The sequence below is a fragment of the Phoxinus phoxinus genome (genome assembly GCF_949152265.1).
Source record: "Phoxinus phoxinus genome assembly, chromosome: 10".
NCBI lineage: Eukaryota > Metazoa > Chordata > Actinopteri > Cypriniformes > Leuciscidae > Phoxinus > Phoxinus phoxinus.
In genome coordinates, this window is record NC_136885.1 from 24,388,340 (window position 1) to 24,416,185 (window position 27,846).

The window sequence follows — 27,846 nt, forward strand, 5'->3', positions numbered from 1 at the left end:
TTACATAGACTCACATTCTCATGGACGCATGAAGCAGAAATGAAGAGATAAAGATATTTTCCCTCAGATATACCAGATCGGGAATAGAGCGAGTGTCTCCGATGACAGTTACATTTTTTTTTTTTTTTTACAGGTTTTTTTTTTTTTTTTTTTTTTATTCAATGCCACAAGAACAAGAGGTATTACATATTCACAATATCACATTAACATTAGCTGCCAGGAAGAGAGAAAAAAAATTAAAAAAAATAAAAAGTAATATAATTTACATAAAATCCAGTGCTTTCAAAGCATTACATGTTTTCATTGCTTTTTTGTTTTTAGTTTGTTCCAAAAGATGTACATGTAGGGTAAAGTCATTTATAAAATGTGGAAAATTTGGTTTATCTTGAGCCCACTTCTTTTTATGTATATGGTATTTTCCTAATAAAACAAATAACTGTATAATATGTAGTTCTTTACATTCCAAATTGTCATTCTGAGTATAAAAAAGCACATCAAAAACATTAATTTCCATCATACACTTCAGTTTTCTATTAATAAAGGTTTCTAAATCTTTCCAAAATAATCTTGAGTAAATACAGTGAAAAAACAGATGCAAAATTGTTTCTTTTTCTATTGCACAAAATTCACAAGTATATGAAATATTTAGTTTAAATCTTTCCAAAACATGCTTAGCAGGATAAATTCTGTGAAGTATTTTGTAAGACACTTCTTTAATTTTGTTATTGACACAAAACTTACTTGGCAATTTCCATGCTTTACCCAAAGAGATATATCCAAATAAAGAAGACCAAAAGAATCTTGCTGCAGGAAAAGACACAGAACCAAGAGCATTCCTTATAATCTTATTGCTACATTTTTGTTTTAAAACATTAACATTATCGATGAAAATCTTACTACAAAGATTATCCATGTTGATTTCCACTGACTCAGCATTTTTTAAGAGTAACATCACACTCTTTGGGATCGCGTCAAGAACAATGGCAAATTCTCTTGGTTTAACTGGTAATTTAAATTTTTGTAGAAATTCAGTAGGCTATATGATAACAAATATCCATTTGAATTAATCAATTGTCCTACGAGTATAATCCCTTCATTGAACCAAGTATGATAGAATAGTGATTTGTTTTTGAATAGTATGTCTTTGTTATTCCATATGAAATAGTTGTGTGGTGAAAAATTGTGTTTATATGCCAATTTCCATGCTAGCAGCCAGGGCTTGTCTGTGAAAATTGGCCAATTTTACAGGAATTTTGTCAGCAGAAAAGTTACATTTCAACAAAAAATCTATGCCTCCAAGAGTATTAAATATATAATTAGGAAATATGTTCCAAAGACTTTCTCTATTCTTCAAAAACTCTATCAACCATTTAGTTTTGAAAGTGTCATTAAGTGTGCTATAATCTAAGACCTCAAGTCCTCCTTGCTCTTTGGTGTTACATATTATCTCCTTTTTTAAATAATGTGGCTTTTTCCTCCATATGAAGTCATAAAGTATCTTATCTAAATCTTTAATCACCTTAGGAGGCACATCTAATGATAAAGATGTATATACTGATCTAGATATACCTTCCGCCTTTGATAATAATACCCTCCCGAATATTGATATATCCCTTATTAACCACAAATTAAATTTCTTTTTTGTTTTCTCAATAATTGGTTCAAAATTTAGCTGACTTCTCTGTTTTTCATTTTTACAAATTACTACACCTAAATATGTTAATTGGTGTTTAACTGGGATGTTTTCTATTTCTGTATAGAAGCAATCTTTGAGGGGAAACAATACAGATTTCCGATGACAGTTACATGCATACTAAAAATAGTTCGGGGTTGCGCGATAATGGAGACTGTCTGATTGGTGGAGAAAAAAGGGGAATGCTGATTGGTCTAACTGTTGCTGGGCACTTATAAAGTGGAAAGTGACACCACAGTAAACTAAATAATAACTTATAATAACACAAACACAAAATAAAGTCAGAACCTTATTAACAAGATAGGTTTACAAAAACTGAGAAAGTCAAAAAGCGCTGTTGTGCTAGGCTACACAGCCTACTGCATGCGCATAAAATGCACTTACCAAAAAAGACGGCTGTTGTTGTCATTGTCTCTTCTGTAGCCTACAAGTTGTTGATCTGAACTTCATAGAGAAGTTTGATGTTTACTTTATACATCAAGTTACTGTCACGGTTTGTTGTACAGTCATAATGTAGGCCTACGCTATCATCCTCGCTCGATGACTCATTAGTCCACGTGCTTTCCAGTTTGTGTGCACAACAAAGAGTTGTAGAGTTGATTTAGTTGTAGCCTATTTGTGAATTACTTTGAAAAAGGATGAAAAGAATGGATTTCACAATTTTTGTTTTGTATCACTGTCCTATCCTAATCGTTTCACGCCACCCCTGGATTGGACTTTCACAGGAGCGTTTTCCAAGACTTTTTGGCTGGTCGACTCGACGACACGCAGCCGTTGAGCACATGCAGTTTCTGAACTAGGCCTACTGCACACTTTTTTGAGGAAGTGGTAGCTGTTTTCTCAGAAAAACCACCAGTAGAACATTAGTAAACTAATAGGCCTACGGACAGCAGTCTATTGGTTAACTCAGGATTAGGCTAAACCATAATTTTGAACGAAGAAACAAATGCTGTTTGCCGTTTTATTATTAGCCTACTGATTAGATGCAGATAAATATTATGGCATTATTTAGAACCCATCTCAACATCAACCACCATACCACACCACACCATCCACAATGTGTATACTCCTACAATAATAATAAAAAAATAAAGAAAATCACAAAAAATACAAAATTAACACAACAAGCTCCATAAATAGAAAAATTGTTTATTGTTCTCACCACAAGGTTTAATAAAAACTTCTTTTTTTTTAAAGCACACAACTGAAGACATGCATGCAAATGACAACAATACGGATTCAAAACAGAAAGGAAATGAGATACTTAAACACAAACTTATATATTTATATTTAAATAAATATACAATGCAGTTTTATTTAGGCTATAATCATAGGCAGATTAATATGTTATGGCAGATTAATATGTTATGGCTGGAAAACTAGAACAAAGGAAACAGACGATAAACAAACTAAAAGTCCATTAGAAAGTGAAACTAATTGTGACATTAATCAGTCATAAATCAACTGTCATACTAATAGTTATTTTATGTTATAACAAGTGTGATAATATTTGTTAAAAATACTTTAATATTGTCTAGATAGATAGATATACTGTCATACTAATAGTTATTTTATGTTATAACAAGTGTGATAATATTTTTTAAAAATACTTTAATATTGTCTAGGTTAATTATTATATAACAATATGAGTGGCATAAATATATAATACAATATCATTTAATATAATATAATAGGCTATAATATAATCATATAATATATATATTATAATAATCAATTAATAATATTAATATTATAGCTTCCACAGCTTTTACTTAAAAAAAAAAAACCTCACTCCTACTTATGAGTAAGTGAACAAGAATACTTCTTGTTCTTGAGGCATCAGTGACCTAGACAGTTGGGGTTTCATTCTTTGGCACTACTTTCCAAATGTACCTGAAAACATTCAAAATAGTAGAAATTAGGATATAAAATCTACATACCCCTGTTAAAAAACAAATAAATCAGAAATTTGAGAATGCAACCAAGAAGATCTTACAAGAAAAATATTTTTATTCCATTTATTATGGAATTAATTCAGGTAAAGAGATGAGTACATGAGTATTTACACATGAGTTTGAGGATTAATTCTGAACACCACCACATACCCAATTATAAAAGGATGTGCACACTTATGCTGTAGGTTTTAAATATTTTTCTCTGAAATGTATCACTTTTTCATGGCATTGCATGGAATATTTTTACATTAAAGGTTCAAAAGTTCTGATATGATTTATCTTTTATTGTGACATTTTAATAGTCTGGTCTATCTAAGGTCTTTTTAATTCTCTGCAGTGATATTATAAAACCATTTTTTACCTTGAAGCTTGGCACTTATTTCTTTGGAGACAGATGACAGTGATGATGATGATGATGATGATGATGATGATGATAATGAAGATGGTGATGATGCCGGCAATAATGGCATGATCTCTGACTGTTACTTGAGTGGTGTCACTGGCTAGAAAACATGTATAAACTATGGTTTAGACTAAACTTAAAACTTACAGCTTTTAAAAAAAGCAGGTAAAAAAAAAAATCACATTTATTTATTTATAGCAAAAAGCAACAACAAAAACAACAGTGTAAAATGTAACAGTTTAGCTGGTGAGAATTCTTTAATAGTAATTTTTTTTTTAAATACTACACTAAAATACTACAATTCTTTAATAGTAATAGTGTCACTATTATGTTCAGTTTGGTTTCATTAGTCACATGTTTTCCTTTGCTCAGTTTTCCCACCACCCCTTTGTTACCATGGTCACCATCATGTGTTCTGTTAATCATCTCGTTTGTGTTTATTAAGTTGTGCCCTTGCCTTCATTCCCTGTCCGATCACTGTTACGTTAAGTTGTGTTTGCTCTCGCCTGTCTCTGCCTGAGGTATTAAGATTAAACTTTGAGTACTGAATCTGTCTTCGTCTTCCTGCCTGAAACACAACGTGACAAATAGTGTGAAAATTATTTCACATTATAACTATTAAAATTGGCCTAAACAATATGAGATTGGTATTGCTATTGACATTTATAAATCTCTGCTTTCCCGTTATGTGGAAACGCGACTACTACACTGTGAAACAGAAGCACAGTCCTCTCCTATTAAAAAACAATGCTGAAACAATGCTCCTTTGTATCAAACAAAAGATTAAAACTCTTCTAGTATAATTATTTAATTAGTCTGCATATACAGTCAAATGAAATGCAGGACAAATTGAAGTGACATTATAAATATCTCTGCATGAGTATGTAACTTACATAATCAAGTCAGATTCATACTGTATTTCCTGAAACATTACTGTTAGAACACCACAAAACCTTTCCCAAAAATGTTGTTCTCTAAATAGCAAGTGCTTGTAATGTAACAAGAGCCTCAAACTACTCATAAATCCATTACATGCAACAAAAATGTATTTATTTAAAAAATATATGTGATCTTACCTAGAGTAGTTCTTGGCACATCCAAAGTATCACAAGGATCTGGCATGCAAAACAGATATTTGTATTGTTTACTCACTTCTTATCAGACCATAAATGGTAACAATCCGCATTCATTTAACAACATTGTTCAATGTTGCTGTTGGCACACTGTTTTTAATTTTTTTTTTTATATATATAATTATTCAACAAAATAATTCCTGGATAGGGAGGGGCATGTTTGTGCCTGTTGGGAGATTCCCAAACTCTCCCCTAAAGTAAGCAATAGCAGCGTAAAGGTTGTTCAGTGTATTTCTTACAGCACCATGACATAGCTTAAATAAATATTTTTTATAACATATATTTAATACATAAGTTAAAAAAACAATGCATTAATAATTTAGTACATCTATTTATCAATATATATACAATTATTGCGATATGCTCTTCTCTAGGTTTTCTAGCAAGATTACACATTGTTCATAAGCTGTTTTGGTTGAAGCACTAATTGGGTTTGAGAAGTGATCTATTTGAATATTGTAATAAAATAGATATAATTTAAAAGCTTAGACTTTGCTTTATCAAAATGATTAAAGTGTGTGATGGTGTGTCACACCTGTTTTAAAACATTGTTTGAATGTTTTTTTTATATATGATCTTAAATCATGGAATAAAAAAACATTATTTATAACCATTATAAGGCATTAAGACCAACTTACCATGACATTCTGCCATGAAAGCATCCTGTTGAATCAAAAGAAAGAGGAACAGAGAGAGGAAGAGAAACACAATCTCAGAAGACTAGACATTCATATTTACCTCAAAATATCCTAAGCTAGGCCCATAATGCTGATGTTTACCCCAGTGCGTAGACAGTCCTTTCGGTATGTGACCTGCTTGACCTTTTCACCAATGTTTCCTTTGAGAATCAACTTCTGGGGTTCAAGATATACTACCTTTGTCTCATCCACATTTCCATGTTCATCAACCACAACAAATTCCTAAAAAAAAAATAAAAAAAAACAAGCAATGCTTAATTGTATGTGCTTCCTTCTATTTTTTGCATATCGTTCCCATTTTCTGATATAAGCCACTTCACAATGTTTTTGATTGTCTTTTGAAATGTGCAGAAGTGTTTGTATCTGTTCTCTGTATCCTCCAGACTTTGTTGTATTGTGTCTGTGTTAAACAAATGTTATATTAAATGAATTAAAGGGATAGCACACCCAAAAATGAAAATGTGATTTCTTATGTTGTTCTAAATCTGTATCACTTTCAATGTTCAAACCAAGCTAGCTGAACACTAAACCATATTTTACACATCCTCTGTGCTATTTGGAGCTCGCAAATGATTTTTAAACGTTGAAGAAATTTGGTTTGTCATGCTTGCAAGGAAAATAGCTTAGTTTCATTTTTACATTCTATTTTCTGAGGGGTTTTCTTTACGTTTAACAAAGGTCATCTTTTGGACTTATTGTTCCTACTTGAGTGCACAGCCATTGTCGTGTCTATTTCAAACCAATATTCAGACTAACAACAAAAAAAACTTAAAGGGTTAGTTCACCAAAAAAATGGTGATAATTTACTCACCGTTATGTCGTTCCGAAGCCGTAAGACTTTCGTTCATCTTCGAAACACAAATGAACATCTCTTTAATGGAATCTGAGAGATTTCTGTCTCTACTGACCACGCAAATACCACTTTAATCCTTCAAAACATTCATAAAGAGATCGTAAAACTAATCCATATGAATTAAGCGGTTTATTCCAAACATTCTGAAGAGACTGCGAGCTTCTGTTTATGTGGTCAATGTTTTTATGTGAATAAAAGCCTAAAATTAATCTGTTTTTCATATTGCGATCAAGTCTCTTCAGAAAATATGGACTAAACCGCTCAAATATTAGTTTTACGATCTCTTTTCTTAAGCGTCAAAGTGATAGTTGTGTAGCTGTTCAGAGTGACAGAAAGCTCAGATTTTATCAAAAATATCTTCATGTGTGTTTTGAAAATGAACAAAAGTTTTACGGGTTTGGAACGACATTAGGGTGAGTAATTTATGTTTTTGTTTTTTTTGGCAGTCTAATGCATGCCACAATGCTGGTTTATTAGGCTAAGATTTTTTTTAACTGAAGATATTGATATAGTGATCAGTAGCCTAACCTACTCACCATTGCTGACCATGTTGGTGTGCAGAAGGCTCCAGGTGGCTCGCTAAGATGATAAGAAACCGAGTGGTTTCTCAAAATCTCAAAACAGCACTTCAAGCTTGAACCATATCCCTTCATTGAGCAATTCAAGATAATGTAAATAAAGCCTGTTCATGGAGAAAAGGAAAAGTGATAATGTCCGTAATGACCCATGTTACTAAAACAATTTAAAAAATGAGAACAGAATTATCAGAACATAAGATTGTTTTTAAAATGTGCATTTATAATGCTATTATCATATTTCTGTGCTAAAACTCATAATAGCCTTCAGAGAAACGACTGATGTTTTATTATTATTATAGGCTATTGGACAAATATATGATTCATCTATTTAAAAGATTAATTTTAACTATTTGTTAGGGTATATTAATATAAAGTAAACGTTAAACAACTACCCTTTAGAAAAAAAACTTTTTCAATGATGTAAGCAAATATTCATAATTAGGGAAGGAAATGGGTTTTATTTCCAGGAAGATAGCCTAGAAGATAGCCTAGAGACAAGTTGAGTTTAAATTAATGTTTTTATTTTTAATATGTTGTTCTATGTTTATATATTTTGATTTAAAAATATTGGCGTACTAAATCTGAAACTGCAGAATATAAACTCTTAAATTATCTGCCCTGACGGAAATTAACCATGCTTTTTTACTTAGGCTAGCCTATATATATGCTATATAAAAAATAAAATAAAACAACAAATTAACCATGGTTTTGCTATTAGCCATAATTTAGCCATAGTATTTGTAGTAAAAACTGTGGTTATACAAATGGTAGGCTAATCAATCCGCCCCAAAAAAATTATGGTTATCTTAGGCTATATAGGTTATAGTCTTTTTACATTTTCGTAACGGCGGATTTACTCATTTAGGCTACTCATACTTATTAATCAAAAGCAGTGTTGTGCATTTGTCACTGAGATTTTTAACTGGCATCAAGAAGTAACATTCAGCTTTGCTACGCGAGCACTCGTGCATGCACGAAGAGTAATTACAAACTGATAGTGCAAAAAAGTTATATAGTACTATCATTTATTATAGATACAAAAAGAGTCGGCTAATTTTATATCATTATATTTCCGAAAAGTAAATGGGCTAAGGACGCAGTCAGGAGCTCCAGATGCAAGACCTCACCGGGTTGAACCATAACAGACCTCGTGTTAGCCTACCATATCGAAACCATCGATAATGCACCATTAAGTCACGTTGATTAAGATAAATGTAGCTATAACTGAAATTTAATAATTGGAAAGCAAATTCTTAGACAAAGTGGCATTAGCCTACAAAAATCACTTTCACTTTTAGAAAAATTTTGAAGATGAATAATAAAGACGTTTTACTGCACGCAAATTAACGTAAACGAATAGGCTACGATTAAGTTTATTCTAACAAATATAGAATCTTAAGGTACTTACAGAGTACTATCGCAAATTCCTTTGGGTTCATAGTTTGTGATTGGCGTAGAGTTGGCGATTAATGATTTACTTCCGACCACGGGTCAACAGTTTGACAGGGATAACAACAAAAGTTGCGAACAGAAGTGGAGCAGCAAAAGAGCGCAGGTCGCATTGGCCAAGGAGGCGTGCTGGAAGGTACATTTCTGCCAATCCAGTTGAGTAGCCTACTCAAACTTTTTTGGACTCACGCCCCCCCTTTAAACCTTTGGACACGCCTTTGTTATTCATTATGTAGCGGAAGGGAGATGCGCTATGTATACATGAGAAAAATACCCTCATTTGGAGAATAAAGTCTAAATAATGTCACGCATCATGACCCCAATAACCATTCTGTAACTGTCAGCCCATGTCTGTTTGCTTCTCTCCTCACTGTGCTCACATGTTGGGGGAAGATGCCCCCCTTAAGAACAATGTGGATTTACTTTTTAATTGTAACATAGGCCCAAGGTGCGATTTGTGAAAAAAAAACAGAGGGGGGGGGATGTTTGGAAACATTTTTATTCATAAAAATAAATCATGAGAACATGAACTTCATCACTGCATTTTGCAGGAATTGTAAAATATTTGTTCTTATTAACTGAAGTAGCCTAACGCATTATTTTTACTCTAATAGCTTATCTTTCCCCACACATATGAACTGTGATCATGCAATAACGTTAACTTTACATCGCGATGCTGAGCTACAGTGAAATGATAGAAAAGACATTATCTGTGTTAGCAATTCGCCTCATTCGCGCAAACTGGACGCGCAAATGAGGCTCGCGTCTACCGCGCCGCGCTAAACATCGCGCCGCTGGACCTCTAGACGCGCATAAACGCGTCTTTACATTGACTTAACATTGAAATCACTCGCGCCAGACGCTCAAGAGTGAGTGAGTAATCATTTTAAAATAAAATTGACTTTAATCAAACCACGGATCCGTGATAAGTTTTGTGATCCGTCTCGCCACTATGTAGGCTAGTAGCACTGTGATCACTTTGAGGGGAGGATAAATGTATCCCCACCTGGGATAAAAATAATTAAGCAGAGGCAGGGATACATTAACCAGAAAGGGGGAAATCCCACGCATCCCCCCCGGCAAATCGCACCCTGGATAGGCCTATAGCCTGTTTAGCATGATGCATCAGCCATTGTGTTATTATAGGAAATAAATAGAAACATTTGTTAAGCTAGTTGTTATAGCAAAAAATGTAAAATATTAAAAAACTAACAAATAGACAAAAACTTTGATATTTAACATGTCATAGATCATATTTTCCAGAGACACAATAGATTAATCAACCTCAAAATTGTTTTGACTGACCAAATCTCACTAATGTTGATATTCAGATATGACAAAATTAAAAATAGCGTAGCCATAACCAACAAAATTGCTGAAATTTTGTGGTCAGGAGAAAAAAATATATGGCGGGGGGTGTCATTAAGATTTTAATACAGCCAAATTTAGTCTACATAGATAACAGAACGAATAGCCTATATACGACATGTCTGAAATGTATAGGCTAAATGAGTCAGCTGCTTTTCTGCACAGCGTAGGCTATAGGCTACTGATTAATAACCGCATGGTCTGACAAAGTTTTATAGGCTCTATGGGGTGGTTTCCTGGACAGGGTTTAGTCCAAACTAAAATGCATGTTTGAGCTGCATGTCTTAACTTAAAACAGCTTGCACTGACATATCTTAAAATATATAGGCTAATTTGCATTGTTTTGTCTCAAGATGCACACCAGTAATGTTTTTTTGTAAGGTATGTTTGTAAAAACTACTGAAAAGTCCTAATATAACTAAGGTCTAGTCCGGGCTTAATGTAAACCTTGAACATGAAACCGACCCTATAAGTTTAAGACAATGGATGTGCTATAATTTTGGCTAAATTTACATAAATGCTAACTTTATAAATGATAACTCAGGGTGAAAGTTTGAAGTGACAGAATGTTTAGCTGAACATTATACCACATGCCATAATGAATGAGGCATTATAGCGCTTTCATGTGTAGGCCTACTGCCTCAACCACCATGTGTGCACTCGGATGATGCGACGGCCGCCACAGCCTATAACGGCGCCAGTATACGCTCACCACACAGCTATAGGCCTATGTGAAGAGGAGAGAGAGAGTGATAGAGCCAAATCAGTGGATGAGGATTAGGAGGCCATGATTGGCAAAGGCCAATGGGTGGAATGTGACCAGGACACCAGGGTTAGGCCTACTCTCGAGAAGGGATTTTTAATGACCACAGAGAATCAGGACCTCGGTTTTACATCTCATCCGAAGGACGGTGCTCTTTGACAGTATTGTCTCCGACTCCCCGTCACTATACTGGGGCGTTGGGACCCAGACAGACCACAGGTTGAGCAGCGCCCCCTGCTGGCCTCACTAACACCTCTTCCAGAAGCAACCTGGTTTTCTCAGGAGGTCTCCCATCCAGCTAACCAGGCTCAGCCCTGGATAGCTTCAGTGGGCAACCACCAAGAACCACCGTCTTGGGCTACCTACAGGGTGATATGGCTGCTGGCAAATAATGGTCATATCCAGTTACATAAATATTTATAGAGTAAAGTAATATAATCAATGGGAGTGAGCAGATTTTGTAAAATTTCTAGTCTCTCAAAGTCATTACACTTTAAATGCTTAAGGCATTTCTAACCCACAGACGTAGTCAAAAAAAGGAATTTAAATTAAATTAACCCAAATAAATGTAGGCCTAATCTTTATTAAATAGAGAAGCAGTTTTTGGTGCAGAGAGGATGATTCATTTCAATAGGGAGTGAGCGTATAGGCCTATGCAGGAGTATGAATACGCAGTATGGAAATGTGAGTGTTTTTACACAGCATTCTAGTCTTAGTGGTTATTGAATACTGTACCAGAGAGATGTCAAACAGCTGAAGTAAGAGTCCAGGTAAACAGAGATCAAAGGCAGACAGAGAAGAGTCGTAAATAGTAATACAAGGCAGGGTCAAAACACAGGCAGAAGATTTACAATGATAGAATGCAGCCAGGGCAAACAAGACTTCAGAGTGTGATTGAACAAGCAGGGTTTAAATAGTCTGATAAGGATCAGGTGTGCAGTAATCAGTCCATGTGGGTTCCTAGGAAATGGAGTCTGAAACTAACGCTAGTACTCAGGTGAGTGAGTCATATGGCTGACAGGGGAATCTTCACCAGTCAATCTACGTGACACTTTTGATGTTATGGTGGATTAGGATAATGTGGGACACGGTTTGCAATTGTGCCTTGATAAGACTATATGTCAAAATATCTTATCTTAAATTAATATAATATATCTTATCTTAAATAAAATTTACATTTGGTTGGAGCGTCATCAAACTTCTCTGGAAAGGCTAAACATGGATTAGCATCCTCAAGATGTTTTATGAAATCAGAAGAAATTTGTCAGCTATTGTATTCAAATGCACATATGGGCCTATTAGTGCGCCTTGTGCAAAACAATTGTTTAAGAATTTGTAGAATGCTATGTTTTGGGTTTGTAAATGGTTGAACATTTTACAAAGCAAACTCGCAAAACCATTCCTGCATGGTTAAAAGTGCATACCAATTTTTGGTTGGTTACTTTAGTAGGCACAATGTCTTTGACATTGACTAAAAAAAACTAGTAGCCTGTATGTTCACATGTGGAATGTTAAATACAACTATGTAACACAGAAGTCATATTGGCCTATTCTATTTAAAATGATTTATTACAAATGTCAGATTTCTGGCAGCAACAATAATAAAAACAAACAAACAAGTCAACATTTTTAAATTGTAGTTAATACATAGCAAAAAATATTTCTTAAAAGATTGCAACTTTGGAACATGGAATGTCTTTAAAAATATTAAACCACTACCCTACACATGGTAATAATATGGAACATGTATTTTCAAAATCATGTGTTAGTCAAATGTAATGATAAAACCACAGAAATAAGCAGTCCTTGCCAGGATTCATCATGGCCCATGCAGGATCCCATTGTCCTGGTCTAGGTTTTGAATCCTGATCTTAAAACAAATAATATTTCTGCATTATAAGCTCAACATTTTAACATGGCATTTCAATTTCTTAAAGGAATAGTTAAAAATGAAAAGCCAGTTGATAGACCCTATTGACGTCCATAGTAGGAAAAATAACTGTCTGGCTACCAACATTCTTCAAAATATCTTCTTTTGTGTTCAGCAGAAGAAAGACATTCATACAGGTTTGGAACAACTTGAGGATGAGTATAAATTATGACAGAATTTTAATAGTTAAGTGAACTATTCTTTTAATGCTCGTTTTCTCAAATCATGCTGTCCCACTTTTAAACATTTTCTAAAGTGTGACGACAAAGATTGCTTCATATAGAAGATTTTAATATTATTGCAACATTTGTACAAATACATATCACAAATATAATTTGCTAACACTTTAGCGCATTGTTTTATTTATAACAGATGTATATCCTTATCATAATTTTGGCTAAATCCCATGTGACTGACCTTTGATTGGACTTCCTGTTTGATAATGTTCATGGCTGTATACTATGACATCATTTCCAGAAAGTCATGTGATTTAATTTACTTGACACCCCTGCTTGTATTCAATCAACACCAGTCATGTTCACTTTAATGTTGTTTGAGAAATAAGAGTTAAATGCACTGAAGCTTAGGTGTCCCACATTAGACAGTGTCTCACATTACTCGAATCCACCCTAGTCTGAGTGAAACACTCTAAGGAGGGATTATGAAACAGAGAGATGATTTTTGTAAACCTGTCCCATTTTATGCTTGCAGTAAACACCTTTAAAAAGGCCGTGGTGCGACCAGTGATCCACTACATCAGAAAAAGACTAAAGTAAACATATAAAAAACTTGAAATCTTGAGAAGGTGTGTGAAAAGTGTTATTTCTTGATATGTTTCAAAATTTGCATAATGAAATAACAAATATTCTGCTCAATGATCAGACACAAATCTTAAACATCATTAAACTCTTTTAATGTACAATTCAGCCACAGAGTTAAAGCTTACACTTTAGTTAGTTGGGGGGCTGGGGGAAGATACAGCAATGACATCATAGGGTCCTATAATGGATGTGAGATAAAAGAATAATCAAACTGTCTGGAAGAAAGAGAGAGGAAAAAAATATGGAAATTATTAAGTGAACTAAACTAAAGAAAATAAACGCTGCAAACAACACTAAGAGAAATGCACGGAAATCTAAAAGATAACAGACAGGTTAAACGCAGAAGCAAAGAAAGAACACTGGGCAGAAAGGAAGTGAGGAAAAAGAAGAAAAAGATGTGAAAAGAAAGAAGACAGGAGAAAAGAAATCAGCTGTAAGAATATTAAATAAACCTTATAAGCATAGTGAGAGTCAAAGTGAAGGAAGAGTTACATAATCAGAAGATAGATCACAGAAATATGCACGAGTGAAAGCACGAGCACAACAACATCACCCCAGAGAAGGAATGAGAGATAGAAAAACAGTCAAATGGAAATAAAATGGCGTGAATCGTGTGAGAATAAAAAATGTAATATTAAAAGTGGGGACACTAACATTTAATAGTAAAAGAAAACAATTAAGCCAACCAGCCATAGAAAGAAAGAAAGAAAGAAAGAAAGAAAGAAAGAAAGAAAGAAAGAAAGAAAGAAAGAAAGAAAGAAAGAAAGAAAGAAAGAAAGAAAGAAAAGAAAGAAAGAAGAAAGAAAGAAAGAATGAAAGAAAGAAAAAAGAAAAGAAAGAAAGAAGGAAAGAAAGAAAAAAGAAAGAAGGAAAGAAAGAAAGAAAAAAAAGAAAGAAAGAAAAAGAAAGAAGGAAAGAAAGGAAGAAAGAAAGAAAGAAAGAAAGAAAGAAAGAAAGAAAAAAAAGAAAAAAGAAAGAAGGAAAAAAAGAAAGAAAGAAAGAAAGAAAGAAAGAAAGAAAGAAAGAAAGAAAGAAAGAAGGAAAGAATGAAAGAAAGGCACAGAACAGTTCTCTAGAGAGAGAGAAAACATCTAAATAGTCTTTTGATTCATACATTTTGATTAATTTTTGAATCAGTAATTTGGAATTTAAAAATGATCTTAAGCAGACATTAATGCACTACTAAGCCTTTAAGAAAGAAGAAAGTAATTAAAAGGAGACAGTAAAGGGAAATAAAGCACAAAAGAGGATAAAATAAGCATTAAAAAACTAGTTGAAAGTGGTAAAAGAGAAGAATAAAGACAGAATAAGAATACAAAAGTTATATGCTGAAGCAAAAACAGCATTTGAACCACAGCAGAAAATGAACAGAGAAAAAAATGAAGGTGAACAGGCAAGATACAGCTGAACAGCATGATGTAACAGGAAATGACAGGAGAGAATCAGTAAGGAAAGCACCTCACATTTTTGGTAAAAAGATAGATAGATAGATAGATAGATAGATAGATAGATAGATAGATAGATAGATAGATAGGTAGATAGGTAGATAGATAGATAGGTAGATAGATAGATAGATAGATAGATAGATAGATAGATAGATAGATAGATAGATAGATAGATAGATAGATAGATAGATAGATAGATAGATAGAATAAAGAGATGTTTAGTTAGAATAAAGAGATGTTTAGTTCAGAGGTAGATTACATTGTGAGAAAAATATCACCCACCCCAGTGCCATTGCTGTATCTCACAGTAATGCTTGTGACAGCAGAAAAATTACACTCACTCGAACACTCCAAAGAAACTCCAACAAACACACACACACACACACACACACACACAGCCCTATACATACTAGACAAGTTCAAGTTGTGTATTTCTCTCAGGGGGAAGTTTCACTAGGGGGTTTTGTCTCTGTCTATTGTATAACATCAGCATTCAGCAGTGCACCAGATCCAGAGGTTGTAATAAAATTACAGTGTTGGGCCGCTTGGTGAGGCCTGTCATCTACCTGTGAGGCTCTATGAGCACATGACTTCCATATCATGGCACTATTATGATAGTATCAGTATGTACTGTCAATAACAACAACATCATAATAAGCTAGACACTGTGCAGCCTGATAAGCATGTATGTAATTTTCTTTTTTGATGGGATATTTTCTTAAATTAGGAATTCAATAAAAGTCCCTAAATATAAATAATTATATTTTCAGGCTGGATTTGTCTTTTTTCCTCAATAAATATCAGCAGTATTTACAATCTTAAGGTCAAATGGTTCCTCAGAAGACAGTGGTTCATGAAGTCTCATCATTTCCGAGCCAATATAAGCAGAAGTGAGTAAAAAGTTTAAATTCAGTACGGAGTAAAGCGGTTGTAGCCCCCACGGTACAAACTTGCCTGTAAACAAAACAGAATAAATCAGACATTCTGTCATTTCAATCAGTCAAGAAAGTTTGTTTAATTACAACTGACCGTACTCGCGGTGTGCAATTTTTCAGTTTGTAACTTACCATTGTTCCAACTCCATAAGTGGTGGTGGGACCCACTGAGTGATGGTAGGGGTCTGTTGCTGTGGTATAGACTCTTCCATATCTTAAAAAACGTAAATAAATACAAAAATAAGAAAGGATGGGTGGATGAATGGATGGATAGATAGACAGATTGATGTTCTTACCCATCACTGTATGTGGCTGTTGCAGCTGCTGAGGCCGACTGGGCCACTCGATATGTAGCTGGATATCCTCCCTGAAGACAGGACGTTTGAAGAATTGCATTGTTATTCGTTCAGAATACTATTTAAAATACAAAACCTGTTTGCTAGAGGGACAGTCCTCATGGAGCACCCTGGTGTTATCAGAGAAACATTCAGTGCATCAGAAAATGCTTTGTGCTTGGATTTTAAAATAAAGTTTCCAGGTTTAAATTTGTTTGTGTTCGGAGTCAGCCTTGAAAATCATATAAACTTGGATGAGTCCTTTCCGTGGACATTTCACCTAGAAACTGCAGTTAATTGTAGTAGTCTATATTTAGGCTTTTGCAGGAGAGTGATACTCACATGATCACACTCACCACCACTATTACATAACGCATCTTGCGACTTTCATTCTAAGAAATCACATTTCTATGTAGGCCTAGATGTGTCTTTTAATTTCTAAAGAACTGCAACCTATGGTTGGGTAAATACTTTATGATAAAGGCTAGATCTGACTACACCAAGTAACAGTAAACTCTCAGAAATGTGCCGGTACAAAGGTAAAAGTTGACTGGTAACGTACATAGACCTCGGCACCATACAATCCGTCCTGATACACCACTCTGCAGGAGATAGAAAGTAGGCACATTACATAACGCCATAAATCAAATTAAATAATATTAATTAAAATTAAATTCACATTTAATGTAAGTTTAATTTCATTTAATGTATAGTACATAATAACATAAGTTCAAAATAATTGAAAAGATTTCAATAATTCCAGTATAGTGTAAATACTAACTAAACATTTTGTCATAACATGGCCACTGAGAGAGTGACTGACCCGGGATAGGCTGGTACTGCAGCTGGCGTGGCCGCGGCTGCAGCGGAGCGGATTGTGTTGTAGACGGCCCGACCACGTCCACGGAGGCCAGAGCCTCTGTAGGCCAAGGTTGGTGTGGGAACAGCATAAGGGAAGCTGGCGACTATTAAACCCAAAAAGTGAATATCAGAGGGCAAAATAAAAAAAATCACATGTTCTAAAGTCAATTTAGGACAGGACATTTCTGATAACATTTTTTAATTTGAAAATGGAATAAAGGTTAGGATTAAAAATACCCATACCTGTGTAAAGTTCCGGGGCGTACATGGCCCCCATTACTTGATTGATTTTCCACCCAGCAGCTACAGGAATAGACAAATACGTGAAAGCTGAATCTATCAACCCTTTAATTTCATACTAGTTACAATGAGTTACACGTTTTTTGGGGGCAGAACATTATGAAGGAAGCTCACCATTCACTAATGGCGTCTGGGGCTTTTTTGTTACCACCCTCGCTGTGGCGTTGTTCACCTGAGGATCAGAGTCATTTAGTTGTTTAGTTGTCCCTTCTCCTTAACACAGTAACTTATCCTCATAGTCATACCTCAATCTTCCTTCCCTCGACGATCGTTCCGTTGAGCTTCTCTCTCGCTCTATCTGCCTCCGCTGCACTCTCGAATGTCACAAATCCAAAACCCTAAAGAAAGGATTGAAATCAAATTGAATCGGAGTTGAAACTCAAATAAAGAAGTGACTCAACACAACTGCTAGACCTACTGACCTTTGACCCTCTCTCATTAAAAATGATCTCCACATCTAGAATCTTGCCAAATTGCTGGGAGATAGAAGAAGAACATTTTTTATATTGACTAAACAGTTACACATATGGAAACGGGTTTAGCTGAAGGAATAGTTCACCCAAAAATGTTGGTCATCATTTGGTCATCATTTACTAACTCTCATGTTGTTTCAAACCTGTATGAATTTCTTTCTTCTGTTAAGTGCAAAAGAGGAAACGTACTTTGAAAAATATCTTAGTTTTTTTTTTTTGTCAGGTGGTTCGAATGTTATTTTAAACCTCATTGACTTTAATTATATATAAAAATGTTGAAACGTTTCTCAAAATATCTTCTTTGGTGCTCTGCAGAAGAAAGTCATACAGATTTGGAATGACATGAGACTGAGTAAATGATAACTGAGTGTTAATTGTTGGGGCGATATTTAATTGCCAAAAAAAAAAAAAGTTATACATTACATGTGGGACAAACGCATATGCTCTTACCCCAAACATCTGCCTCAGGTCTGGGTCCCGAAACCTAAAGGGGATATTGGAAACATGGAGCCTTTTGGGTTGGGCCTTCCCAGCTCCTTCCTCCTCACTTCCGCTTCCTGTTCCACTTCCTGATACCACAGTAAGAGACTGTGGGTCCGATGTTACAGGTACCAAAGAATCATCCTATGAGGGTGACAGGAATGAAAGATAGGGAAAGGAGAAAATGTTGGAGCAGAAAGAGGGAACAGACGTAGAAAGAATGAGGAGGAAGTTAAAGAGAAGAATAGAAAAAAACATTAGTATGCATTTCATGACAACAAACCTTTAGTTCTTATCTATGGTATAAGATCTCTTATCAAACTTACTGCAATCTAACATTTTATTGGGATAAAACTGGTTTTATAAAGTGACCACAACAAAACGTAAAGGAGCATTCCTCATCCAGTGATTCCTCTCAAGCAAAAGTGAGGAAATGTGAACAAGTTCCCATTTTAGTGAGCTGTCTAAGTACATGCCTGTTAGATATAAAAAAACACAATTTGCATTGAAAATAGAGCACAGTCCAATTTTAACTTCAGTGAAGTCAATACCAGCTTAAAGTCATTAAAGATTACTAGCATACTTAACAACGTGTAACTTTCTGAGTGCTGCAACTGAAATATTGTCATATGTAATGCATGGTTACACAGCATTTCCTATTACACTGATTGTACATGACTGTGAATAAAATGCCCCCATGCAGATCAATACATTGGAGTGTTTTGTGCTTCAAACCCAACACATACACTATCCCACAATGCATCACGATGCCAGTTCGTATGTCTGCACAGCCTACCTCACCAAACGGCACAAAACTGTTACCATTAAAAAATGGATTAAGAAGTCAAAAGAAAGTGTATTAAAAATGTTCAAAAACAGAAAGAGCCAATAGCTAGAAGAAAAAGAGTAGGCGAGCATAGCGTGACAAAGTAGAGGAATGAAAGGGAAAATTGTGAAAAAGAGGAAGGGAAAATGGTGATAAAGGTCAAAAAGAAGTTTAAGTAAAAAAAGGAAATGTGAGGGCACAACGCATTATGTGAAGTGAATCTCAAAGCAGTGGAAAAAATTGTTATGCAAATGATAGAGTCATTAGAACGAGAAAGAAGGACAGACGGCCAATTCCATATCTATTTTATAATGAAGGGAAAAGTTAAAGCAGAAAGACTAAATGACCTCTGCTTTAACTCATCCATTACAGATCTGCAATACTGAGATATAAAGGGTAAAGGGCAAAAAAACAGCTCTAATCTGGGCAGAAAAAAGGGGGTGCATTCGGTTCATCATGTTCCCTTCCTTTGATTCTACATAAAGTTTTTCAAACTATTTAACCATCATCCCAGAGTTCCCTCCTGAAGAGGACTGATTCAGACTGTATACTTCTTAAAATCATTTTTTTAAATATCTTTGCACCATGTTGAGATGCTTCAATTTATGTAAATGTTATTTTAATTTAACACTAAAACGTGTTTAATTTTTTTTTTAACTAAGTACAATGGACTTTGTGTGTGTGTATATATATAATTTATATTATCTGCCATTAATTTATTGTTGCCCATAACATAAAAATATTTATTGTTTATCAGTCTCAGCCAGAAATTTCAACATCAATGTATCCCTATAGATTCAATTACCGGTATGAGAAAGAGTTTAATTCATTAGCTAATTTTCAGCGCATTTCACCAGAAGTTGCAGAATTCCTAAATAATTCCATTTCTATAAATAAATTCCACTGTAATGACTAACCCTCCTTAGTGTTTCCTCAATTGTACAATCTACAGAATTACACAATAAAAAGAGCACAAAAATAGATATGATGGGGCAAGAGGGTAAGGAAGGGTTTTGAACCGAGTGAACCCCAAAACGGATAGTAAAAGACAGAAGCTCTAAACAGGGGAATTCAAGCAGCTTACGCATTTTAGCATATCATTTTACAGGTTGATTGCAAAACTGCAACATTGTGCCATTTTTAATACAGTGTATTAATAAGGAAGAAAGAGATAGGAGAGAATTACGCACAGGCACACACACACACACACACACACACACACACACACACACACACACACACACACACACACACACACCCGCATCCACACACACACACACACACACACACACACACACACACACACACACACACACACACACACACACAAACAGATCATGGTTATGGTTAACTCTGAGCTGGCCGGGCTGATTGCTAGCTGTAATGACTACGACAGCAGACAGTCACACAGAAAATACTGTTGAATCATCATCATCATTACATTCATCCAGAGACACAGGCCAGGGAGGGTTTGGGGAAAAGTGACAGATTGAGGGAAGGTGTGATGGGAAGGTATGTGATGATATCACGTCACGATGCAGAGTGCTTTTTCTGAACTGGACCTGGTTAACATAGATGAGGGGGGAGGGGTCATCCCGTCTGACTCCCCCCCTTGACCCCTCCCTCCACGGCGGCGTCTCATAGTCCCAATATCTGGCGCTCTCTAGTGATATAAGCAATGTGGACAGAAGATGGTGTGACAGAGAAAGAGAGAACTCATTGCATGAACTTTTTCAGTGAAAAAAAAAAAAACTTTCATAGTGAAATTATTACTCTCAGTCCTTCCCACAATTCCTTTGTTAAACTTAAAATTGCCTTCTGCAATTACTACACCCGGTGTTCTAAAAAAAAAAACACACATCATACATGTCCTTGGTGACACATTAAAGAACTTAAAGTTATGGCATGGGTCCATATTTCAGAGACAATATTTCAGCAATTACAGATATTTACATTTCAGTATGGTGCCTTAAAAACATTAGTAAATGCTTTTCATTGCATTGATCACACTGAAAAACTGAAAATAGTCACAGTCATAGTAATAATTTCTTTGAGTTATTCAACTCAATTAATGTATCTCAGGTTGATTCACTGCCTGGGTATATATTTTAGGGGTTTTCAAACTTTTTGAAGCCATGAACTCCAAAAATGCTAAAATATAAACGTATTTAACATATTAAGCGTCATATTCTATCTTACAACATGCATGTACAAAATTATATTGTCTTTGTACTGAAGCCAAAGCATATTATTATTATATTATCTGGAGAATATTTACTTTGTGATAAGTTGGCAATATATATATATATATATATATATATATATATATATATATATATATATATATATATATATATATATATATATATATAATGTAGTTATTATTATAATTTCTTACTGTTAAAAATCTAGACTAAAATCAACTAAACTAATACACTAAATAAAAATTTCAGCCAGGCTATAGAAAACAAATGAAACCGTAATAATATCAAATTGTACAAATACATATAGGCTATAATAAATGAATATTTATCTTAGATTAGCTTTTTAACTTAAAACCTAACCTAAAATAAATTTTGGTTCCTGGACCCCCATTTTGAAAACCCCTACCGTAACACATTACTCAGATTCAATGTCAATTCATGTTAAGAGTAAATAAAAGAGAAGAATGAATTAGATAAAAAAATTCAAACACATCTCTGAATTTCTGCTTATTAAAGTATAGTATATAAACATTTAAGATGAAAACTTCAAAGTTTAAAAGTTCTTTGAAAAGAGAACTATGAGACCAGAAGAAGAGGGAAGTTTGAATAAGTTTTGTCCTCCATAGTAAACTTAAATACTCTATATGGTGCCCTGAGCCAGCTGAATTGCCATACATGGACAAGGCAAAGGAAGGATGTGTAAAGGAGAGATATCTTTAGCTCAGACAGGAGATCCCAGAGGACTGAAGCATGAGATTATATATCAGCAGCCCATACATATTCCTGACATACCTTCTCTGACGCAAATACATCTGAATATACGCTGATTTGACTGTGTGTATACAGAATTCACAGCAGTTGCACACTGTTGCCCACTGTAAAATAATAATTGTTTATACTCATATGGGCAAGTTGTGTAATATTTACATTTTTGCGTATACTAACAAATGCATTTTCACTTTAAAGCTATTTCTATTTTTTAAGTTATTTCTCTACTTTAGATACTTCCATGTATTAACTGATGTTTAAGATCATATTCTTTTCTAAAACACTCTTCATCCAGTCATTTATTGATCAGGTAATCAATCTTACTGTGTTATTGGCAGGTATAGACTCCGTCCCGTCGAGCTGAGGGCCCTGATAGACTCTCAATTGATGATGATCTGCATATTCAGCGTTTGGGTGGGCAGCAGTGAAATCGAGGGGTGGCAGTCGGGCAGCAGGTGCGGGTGGGGCTTGTCCAGGTGGAGGGTATGAAGGGGGTTGGGCATAGACCTGAGGAAGTGAAGGGTCACCATTGCCTGGCCCCGCCTCTTGGGCGGCGGCACCCTAAAATGACACAGAGATGCTGTTTACTAACAGAAATATTAGTTCTGTTCAAACTGTTCATAAACTGTTTAAGAATTAGGTCAAATTAGAGAAAAGATCTGTCTGTAATTAAAGGGATAGTTCCACCCCAAAATGAAAATTGTGTCATCATTTACTCACCCTCATGTCCAAACATGAGTTTATTTCTTCTGCTGAACACAAAAGAAGATATTTTAAAGAATGTTGGTAACTAGACAATTGATGGATTCCATTGATTTCCATAGTAGGAAAAAAAATACTATGGAAGTCAATGGGATCCATCAATTGTCTATACCAACATTCTTTAATATGTCTTCTTTTGTGTTCAGCAGGAAAAACATGGGTAAAAAATATTGGACATGAGGGTGAGTAAATGATGACTAAATTTTCATTTTGGGGGAAACTATCCCTTTAAATGCAGGATTTTTTTTTTCATATTTTGATTTAAGTAGGCCTTCATATAAGCACTCTTATTCATTTTTTCACAAAAATACTTTCTGGAAGATAGCGAACATGTACTAATAAAAAATGCCAAATAAAACTGACCTGAATTTACCAACTAGAATAAAGAAGCCTGTTACAGTCTGTTTGCAGAAATGCATACAGCACATCACATATCAAAAGTACTAAAATACAGTTAAACTAGACAACAAATACAAGTCTTAGCAAAGACACAATGTATACAAATAAATAAAAAAAGGAGTATAAATGTAGTTTAAATGATGTATCTCACCCCTTCAGTGCATTCCACAGGCGGCCCAATACTCACCAACAACTGAAGCATGCTTTTAATGCAAAGCTTTCACCCGCCCACCTCACCATAAGTCCCTCGCACCCACCAATCACAGAGCACCAAACCTGTCTCAAGGGGGGTCTTTACACCAGCTGTGTTCATTTGTTCGTGTCAATCATCAACCCATTTTCCCCTCACACAGTAGACACTCAACAGACACACGTCTGTTTGGATTCAAAAAGTGTATTCTTATAGGCCTACAAACACCTCAATGTTCCTGCTCTGTAAAACTCAGTGATCCTCCTAATCATGTTCAATGAATACAATGACCTTGATTTATTTATGCCAGACCAACCAGATTCTATTGAAAGTGTGTATGTATGAAACAGATAAGGTAAAATCAGGTAAGATCACACAAACACATTAAAATAACTGTTCGGTCAAACAAAGAACAAAAAAATTGCATGAAAAGTGGAAACTTTATATTGATAGTGTTGTCAAACTTTGATGTTTTGTGACAAAAAAGATCTTTATAAAATCGCTTTTAGGTTTCAAAAATAAAATAGGCTAAATAAAGTTATTGGCAAAATAATAGATAAACCTGATATGAAGCTCTTCACAGACTTTCTACACTGTAAAAAAATTCTATGATTCATAAGTTATGACGACATTTGTTTTTACATCGCTTAACTCAAAATAAGTTAAGCAATTTTCAACTTTTTTTTATAAGTTATACAAGATTCAACTCATTTTTTGAGTCAGTTTAATGTAATTTAAGGTGAAATTACTTTGACTAAGGTGATTGCTTAAAAATTGGAGACAGCAACTTTAGCAACAATTCTTTTTTACACATGTACTCTTTATCACCAAGCAGATAAGGCAGAGTAAATTTAGACTTCACTGATAAACTGTGACACTAAAAGACACGGCTCTGATTGAATATCACAGCCACACTTAGATTCCGTCAGACAGAAACAAAAGTTTCATGTTACATCAGTGTCTGTTTCTCATCACAGCTATTCAGCATTGTGGTATTTTTATACCATACTTACAATGCTTTCTGTAACCACTGTACATTATATATATATACCTTTCATTCTTTACAAAAAAATCCACAGGAGAAACTTGATACCCATTAACAAGATTTATGAGATGCAACAGGTGTTGTCAGACCTGCAAACTAAAACACTACAGATTGCTGACTCAAAATGTCACTCGGTGTGCTGTTGTTGCTGGCCGCAAACCAAATCAAAGATCAAAATTAAGAAATGCATGACAGACTTTAAGTACCTTTAGACTTTGAAAGCTTAATTCAACAAGTACTGCTTTTGTTCGCAACAGAATAACTTAAATAAACAATACCAGAGCATGTTCTGGCACAGGGGTTATGGAGAACAATCATAAACATGATATAATTGTTCAAAAACACCATCTTGCGTGATTTGAACATAAACTGTTCAGCTTGCCATCCTAATTCTTTGTTACAGTTAGAGTACTTAAATAATGCCTCTATTTAGCAGATAAAGGGTCTTTTCAGGCACACAGATACGAGATTTCTTCCCCCTCGCACACACGTTGGCCCCTTCAGCTGTCAGGTTCGGGGTTAAAGATCAGAGGCAGGATGCCAGGTGCCTCATCTGACAGCTGCGGGATCATTCAAACATTCAAACATTCAACACACACACACACACACACACACACACACACACACACACACACACACACACACACACACACACACACACACACACACACACACACACACACACACACACACACACACACACACACACTCCTGATGACAAGAACTGCGTATGTAGTCTATACTCATGTATTACAAGGCTCTTTAGAATACTTGATTCTAGTTGGCCAATTGTGTGATTCTGGGGTCAGAGATATTTATATATTGACTGCTAAACAATATCAGTTTTGTCCAAAGCAGTGTTATTTTATTTTTATTAATACACTGTTATATTATTAATTTTAAATTAGCTTTGTTTGTACATTTTTAAGTTTTAGTCATTTTATTATGTGCTATACAAATCGAACTCAAATTTATATTATATTTAAGTTGTTTAAGATTAAGTTTTTCATCAAATAATTATTTAATTTTATTTAAGTTAACTGATCCAAAGCAATATTAAAATGAGAATATTCCAACAGTTTACATTGTTTCACTCTCTTTAAACTCAAATCAGCATTTATACATGTATACAATACATACATGTATTTCTTTATTAGCCATGCAATATTGGTTATGCAAGTTATTATTGCAAAATAAACCATTTTTAGATCAAGTCAAGTCAAGTCAAGAATATTTGTATAGCGCTTTTCACAATACAGATTGTATCAAAGCAGCTTCACAGTATTAAATTAAAATTAAAATTGATGATACATTACTCCTCAGATTCACATCATGGTCTTTTTTGGGGGGGGCAGGGGGGGGGGGTATTTTATGATAATGACTGTACATTATTCCTAACATATTCATTGATCCATTCATTAATGCACACACAAACATAGAGGACAAATTATACAATTTGTACAAGTGTTTGCTTTTCTAATATGTAGGCTATAACATTCCATAGGAAAATTCATCATTTACTCACCCTCATGTTGTTCCAAACCTGTCTGAATTTCTTACTTCTGCTGAATACAAAAATATATATTTTGAAGAATGTCGGTAACCAAACACTTTTATTTATTTTTCATATGGAAGTCAATGGCTGCTTAGTTACCAGCATTCTTCAAAAATATCTTCTTTTGTGTTCAGCAGAAGAAAACAAATCAGACAGGGTTGAAACAACTTGAGGGGGAGTAAATGATGACATAATTTAAATGTTTGGGTAAAACTATTCCTTCAAGGTAGCAGAAGCAACTAAGATAATTGCTTTGTTAATTACAGTAATGCTTCCTTTTTCACGACACGTGCTATCGGAAATTCCTTACTTCCCATGTTTGACTTGAGAGAGGGCTTGACTTGGACTTGTTGTTCGTGTCCGATAATTCCGAAAGCACGTAGGCAGCATAAATCCTACTCTTTAGATATATAATGTCACTGTGTCTGTAATGAGTCAATCTAAACCTCTACATCAATTTCTTTATCTTTAATCTGTGTGTTTGAGGGAATCGGCAGTGAGAACAGACTAAAAATACAGCGAGTGTGACAGAGAGAAAGAGCAGGCCCACCGTTTATCAGCTGTCCTGGAATCTCTCTCTCTCTCTCTCTCTCTCTCTCTCTCTCTCTCTCACACACACACACACACACACACACACACACACACACACACACACACACACACACACACACACACACACACACACTGAACCTGTTTTCAGCTTGCCACCTCTCAGGATCAAATATAACAGAGGGACGCAACGTCGTTCACTGACAGAGACAAAAACGCATTTTCATGTCCTCACTGCAGACAGACTCACTGGTGGACGACCGTTTACTTTAGTACAAAGAAAAGCCTCTTGCTGCTCTGTGATTGGTTGATTTGTTCAACATTTTACCAGACATGTGACAGAAACTGATCAGGGAAAGTTCTTAAAATGCTTAAAAATAAATAAACAAATAGATCAATAAATATAAATTAAATAAAAATAAGTAAGTCAATTAATTTAATAAACAATTCCAGAGAAAGTGTGAAAGAGGAAGAGACAGAGAGAGAAAGGGACACGTTTACCTGTACAATGCTGGGGTAGCAGGAGGCTGTCTGGGGGTAAACAGGGAGTCCATAGGGCTGAAGGATCACAGTAGGGGAGGACAGCATGGTGCATAGCCAGAGAAAAGGACAGAAAAAAGAGGAACCACTACAAGGGATGGGAGACCAGGAGGAGAGAGAGGGAAAGGAGAGCTTTCTGAATCAAGAAAGTACCAGACTGAGAAGTTTTAGAATCCAAACAGAGGAGGAAAAAGATCCAGGAGTGTGAAAAAGAAGAGGTGAAGAAGAGTGGGTTTCACTGCACTACTAAAACAAATAAGCAATAAACAAAAAAAGAATCAAAAAAGGCAAAAATAAGACCTTCTCCAAAAGTTAAGAGTACCGAGTTAGTCTGTCTCACAAATGGCAGAGGAGATCAGTACTGAAAGATGTCTGGGGGACACCGCGTGCGTGTGTGTGTGTGTGTGTGTGTGTGCGTGTTTGATAGACAGAAACACATGCTCAGAGTTGTGTTACACTCCTTTATAAATAGTCCCCCCCTTCCTGCTTTAGTTGTGCTAGTATCACCAATAGTATTAAACAACAAGCCATGCAG

General features: G+C 34.9%; 2 protein-coding genes across 4 annotated transcripts; both read right to left on the bottom strand.

Annotated features, from left to right (window-relative positions):
• Positions 1-2,857: 2,857 nt before the first annotated feature.
• Positions 2,858-8,875, bottom strand: LOC307005528 (uncharacterized protein). 2 transcript variants are annotated; one of them, XM_079625780.1, is made up of 7 exons: positions 8,722-8,875; positions 7,272-7,417; positions 5,964-6,104; positions 5,823-5,847; positions 5,128-5,166; positions 4,010-4,151; positions 2,858-3,586 (listed from the first exon to the last, which is right to left on the bottom strand). In XM_079625780.1, exons 1-7 carry the CDS (start codon positions 8,750-8,752, stop codon positions 3,541-3,543), a joined length of 570 nt encoding a protein of 189 aa, XP_079481906.1. In that variant the 5' UTR covers positions 8,753-8,875; the 3' UTR covers positions 2,858-3,540. The 2 variants fall into 2 exon arrangements, 1 of the variants encoding a protein (XP_079481906.1); XR_013799285.1 differs by lacking the exon at positions 2,858-3,586 and adding an exon at positions 4,509-4,619 and having other exon boundaries at positions 3,608-4,151.
• A 4,844-nt stretch (positions 8,876-13,719) lies between these two features.
• On the bottom strand, positions 13,720-27,750 carry rbfox1l (RNA binding fox-1 homolog 1, like). Of its 2 annotated transcripts, none has more exons than XM_079624692.1 (12): positions 27,273-27,750; positions 22,596-22,832; positions 18,444-18,617; positions 17,943-17,996; positions 17,766-17,858; positions 17,635-17,692; positions 17,464-17,523; positions 17,183-17,324; positions 16,922-16,961; positions 16,321-16,391; positions 16,157-16,238; positions 13,720-16,043 (listed from the first exon to the last, which is right to left on the bottom strand). In XM_079624692.1, exons 1-12 carry the CDS (start codon positions 27,357-27,359, stop codon positions 15,999-16,001), a joined length of 1,143 nt encoding a protein of 380 aa, XP_079480818.1. In that variant the 5' UTR covers positions 27,360-27,750; the 3' UTR covers positions 13,720-15,998. The 2 variants fall into 2 exon arrangements, with proteins under 2 accessions (XP_079480818.1, XP_079480819.1); XM_079624693.1 differs by lacking the exon at positions 27,273-27,750 and adding an exon at positions 23,584-23,745.
• Positions 27,751-27,846: the final 96 nt, after the last annotated feature.

What these genes read in the sequence shown, in the direction of transcription:
- LOC307005528 (XM_079625780.1), bottom strand. Translation starts at nt 8,752, where the DNA reads ATGAACCCAAAGGAATTTGCGATAGTACTCT. An exon ending in TGTGCCAAGAACTACTCTAG is followed by an intron (nt 4,152 to 5,127) that starts GTAAGATCACAT and finishes CATGTTTTCTAG; the next exon opens with CCAGTGACACCACTCAAGTA. An exon ending in AATAAGTGCCAAGCTTCAAG is followed by an intron (nt 3,587 to 4,009) that starts GTAAAAAATGGT and finishes GAATGTTTTCAG; the next exon opens with GTACATTTGGAAAGTAGTGC.
- rbfox1l (XM_079624692.1), bottom strand. Translation starts at nt 27,359, where the DNA reads ATGCTGTCCTCCCCTACTGTGATCCTTCAGCCCTATGGACTCCCTGTT. An exon ending in GCAGTACCAGCCTATCCCGG is followed by an intron (nt 16,962 to 17,182) that starts GTCAGTCACTCT and finishes TATCTCCTGCAG; the next exon opens with AGTGGTGTATCAGGACGGAT. An exon ending in CTTATGGAGTTGGAACAATG is followed by an intron (nt 16,044 to 16,156) that starts GTAAGTTACAAA and finishes TTTTGTTTACAG; the next exon opens with GCAAGTTTGTACCGTGGGGG.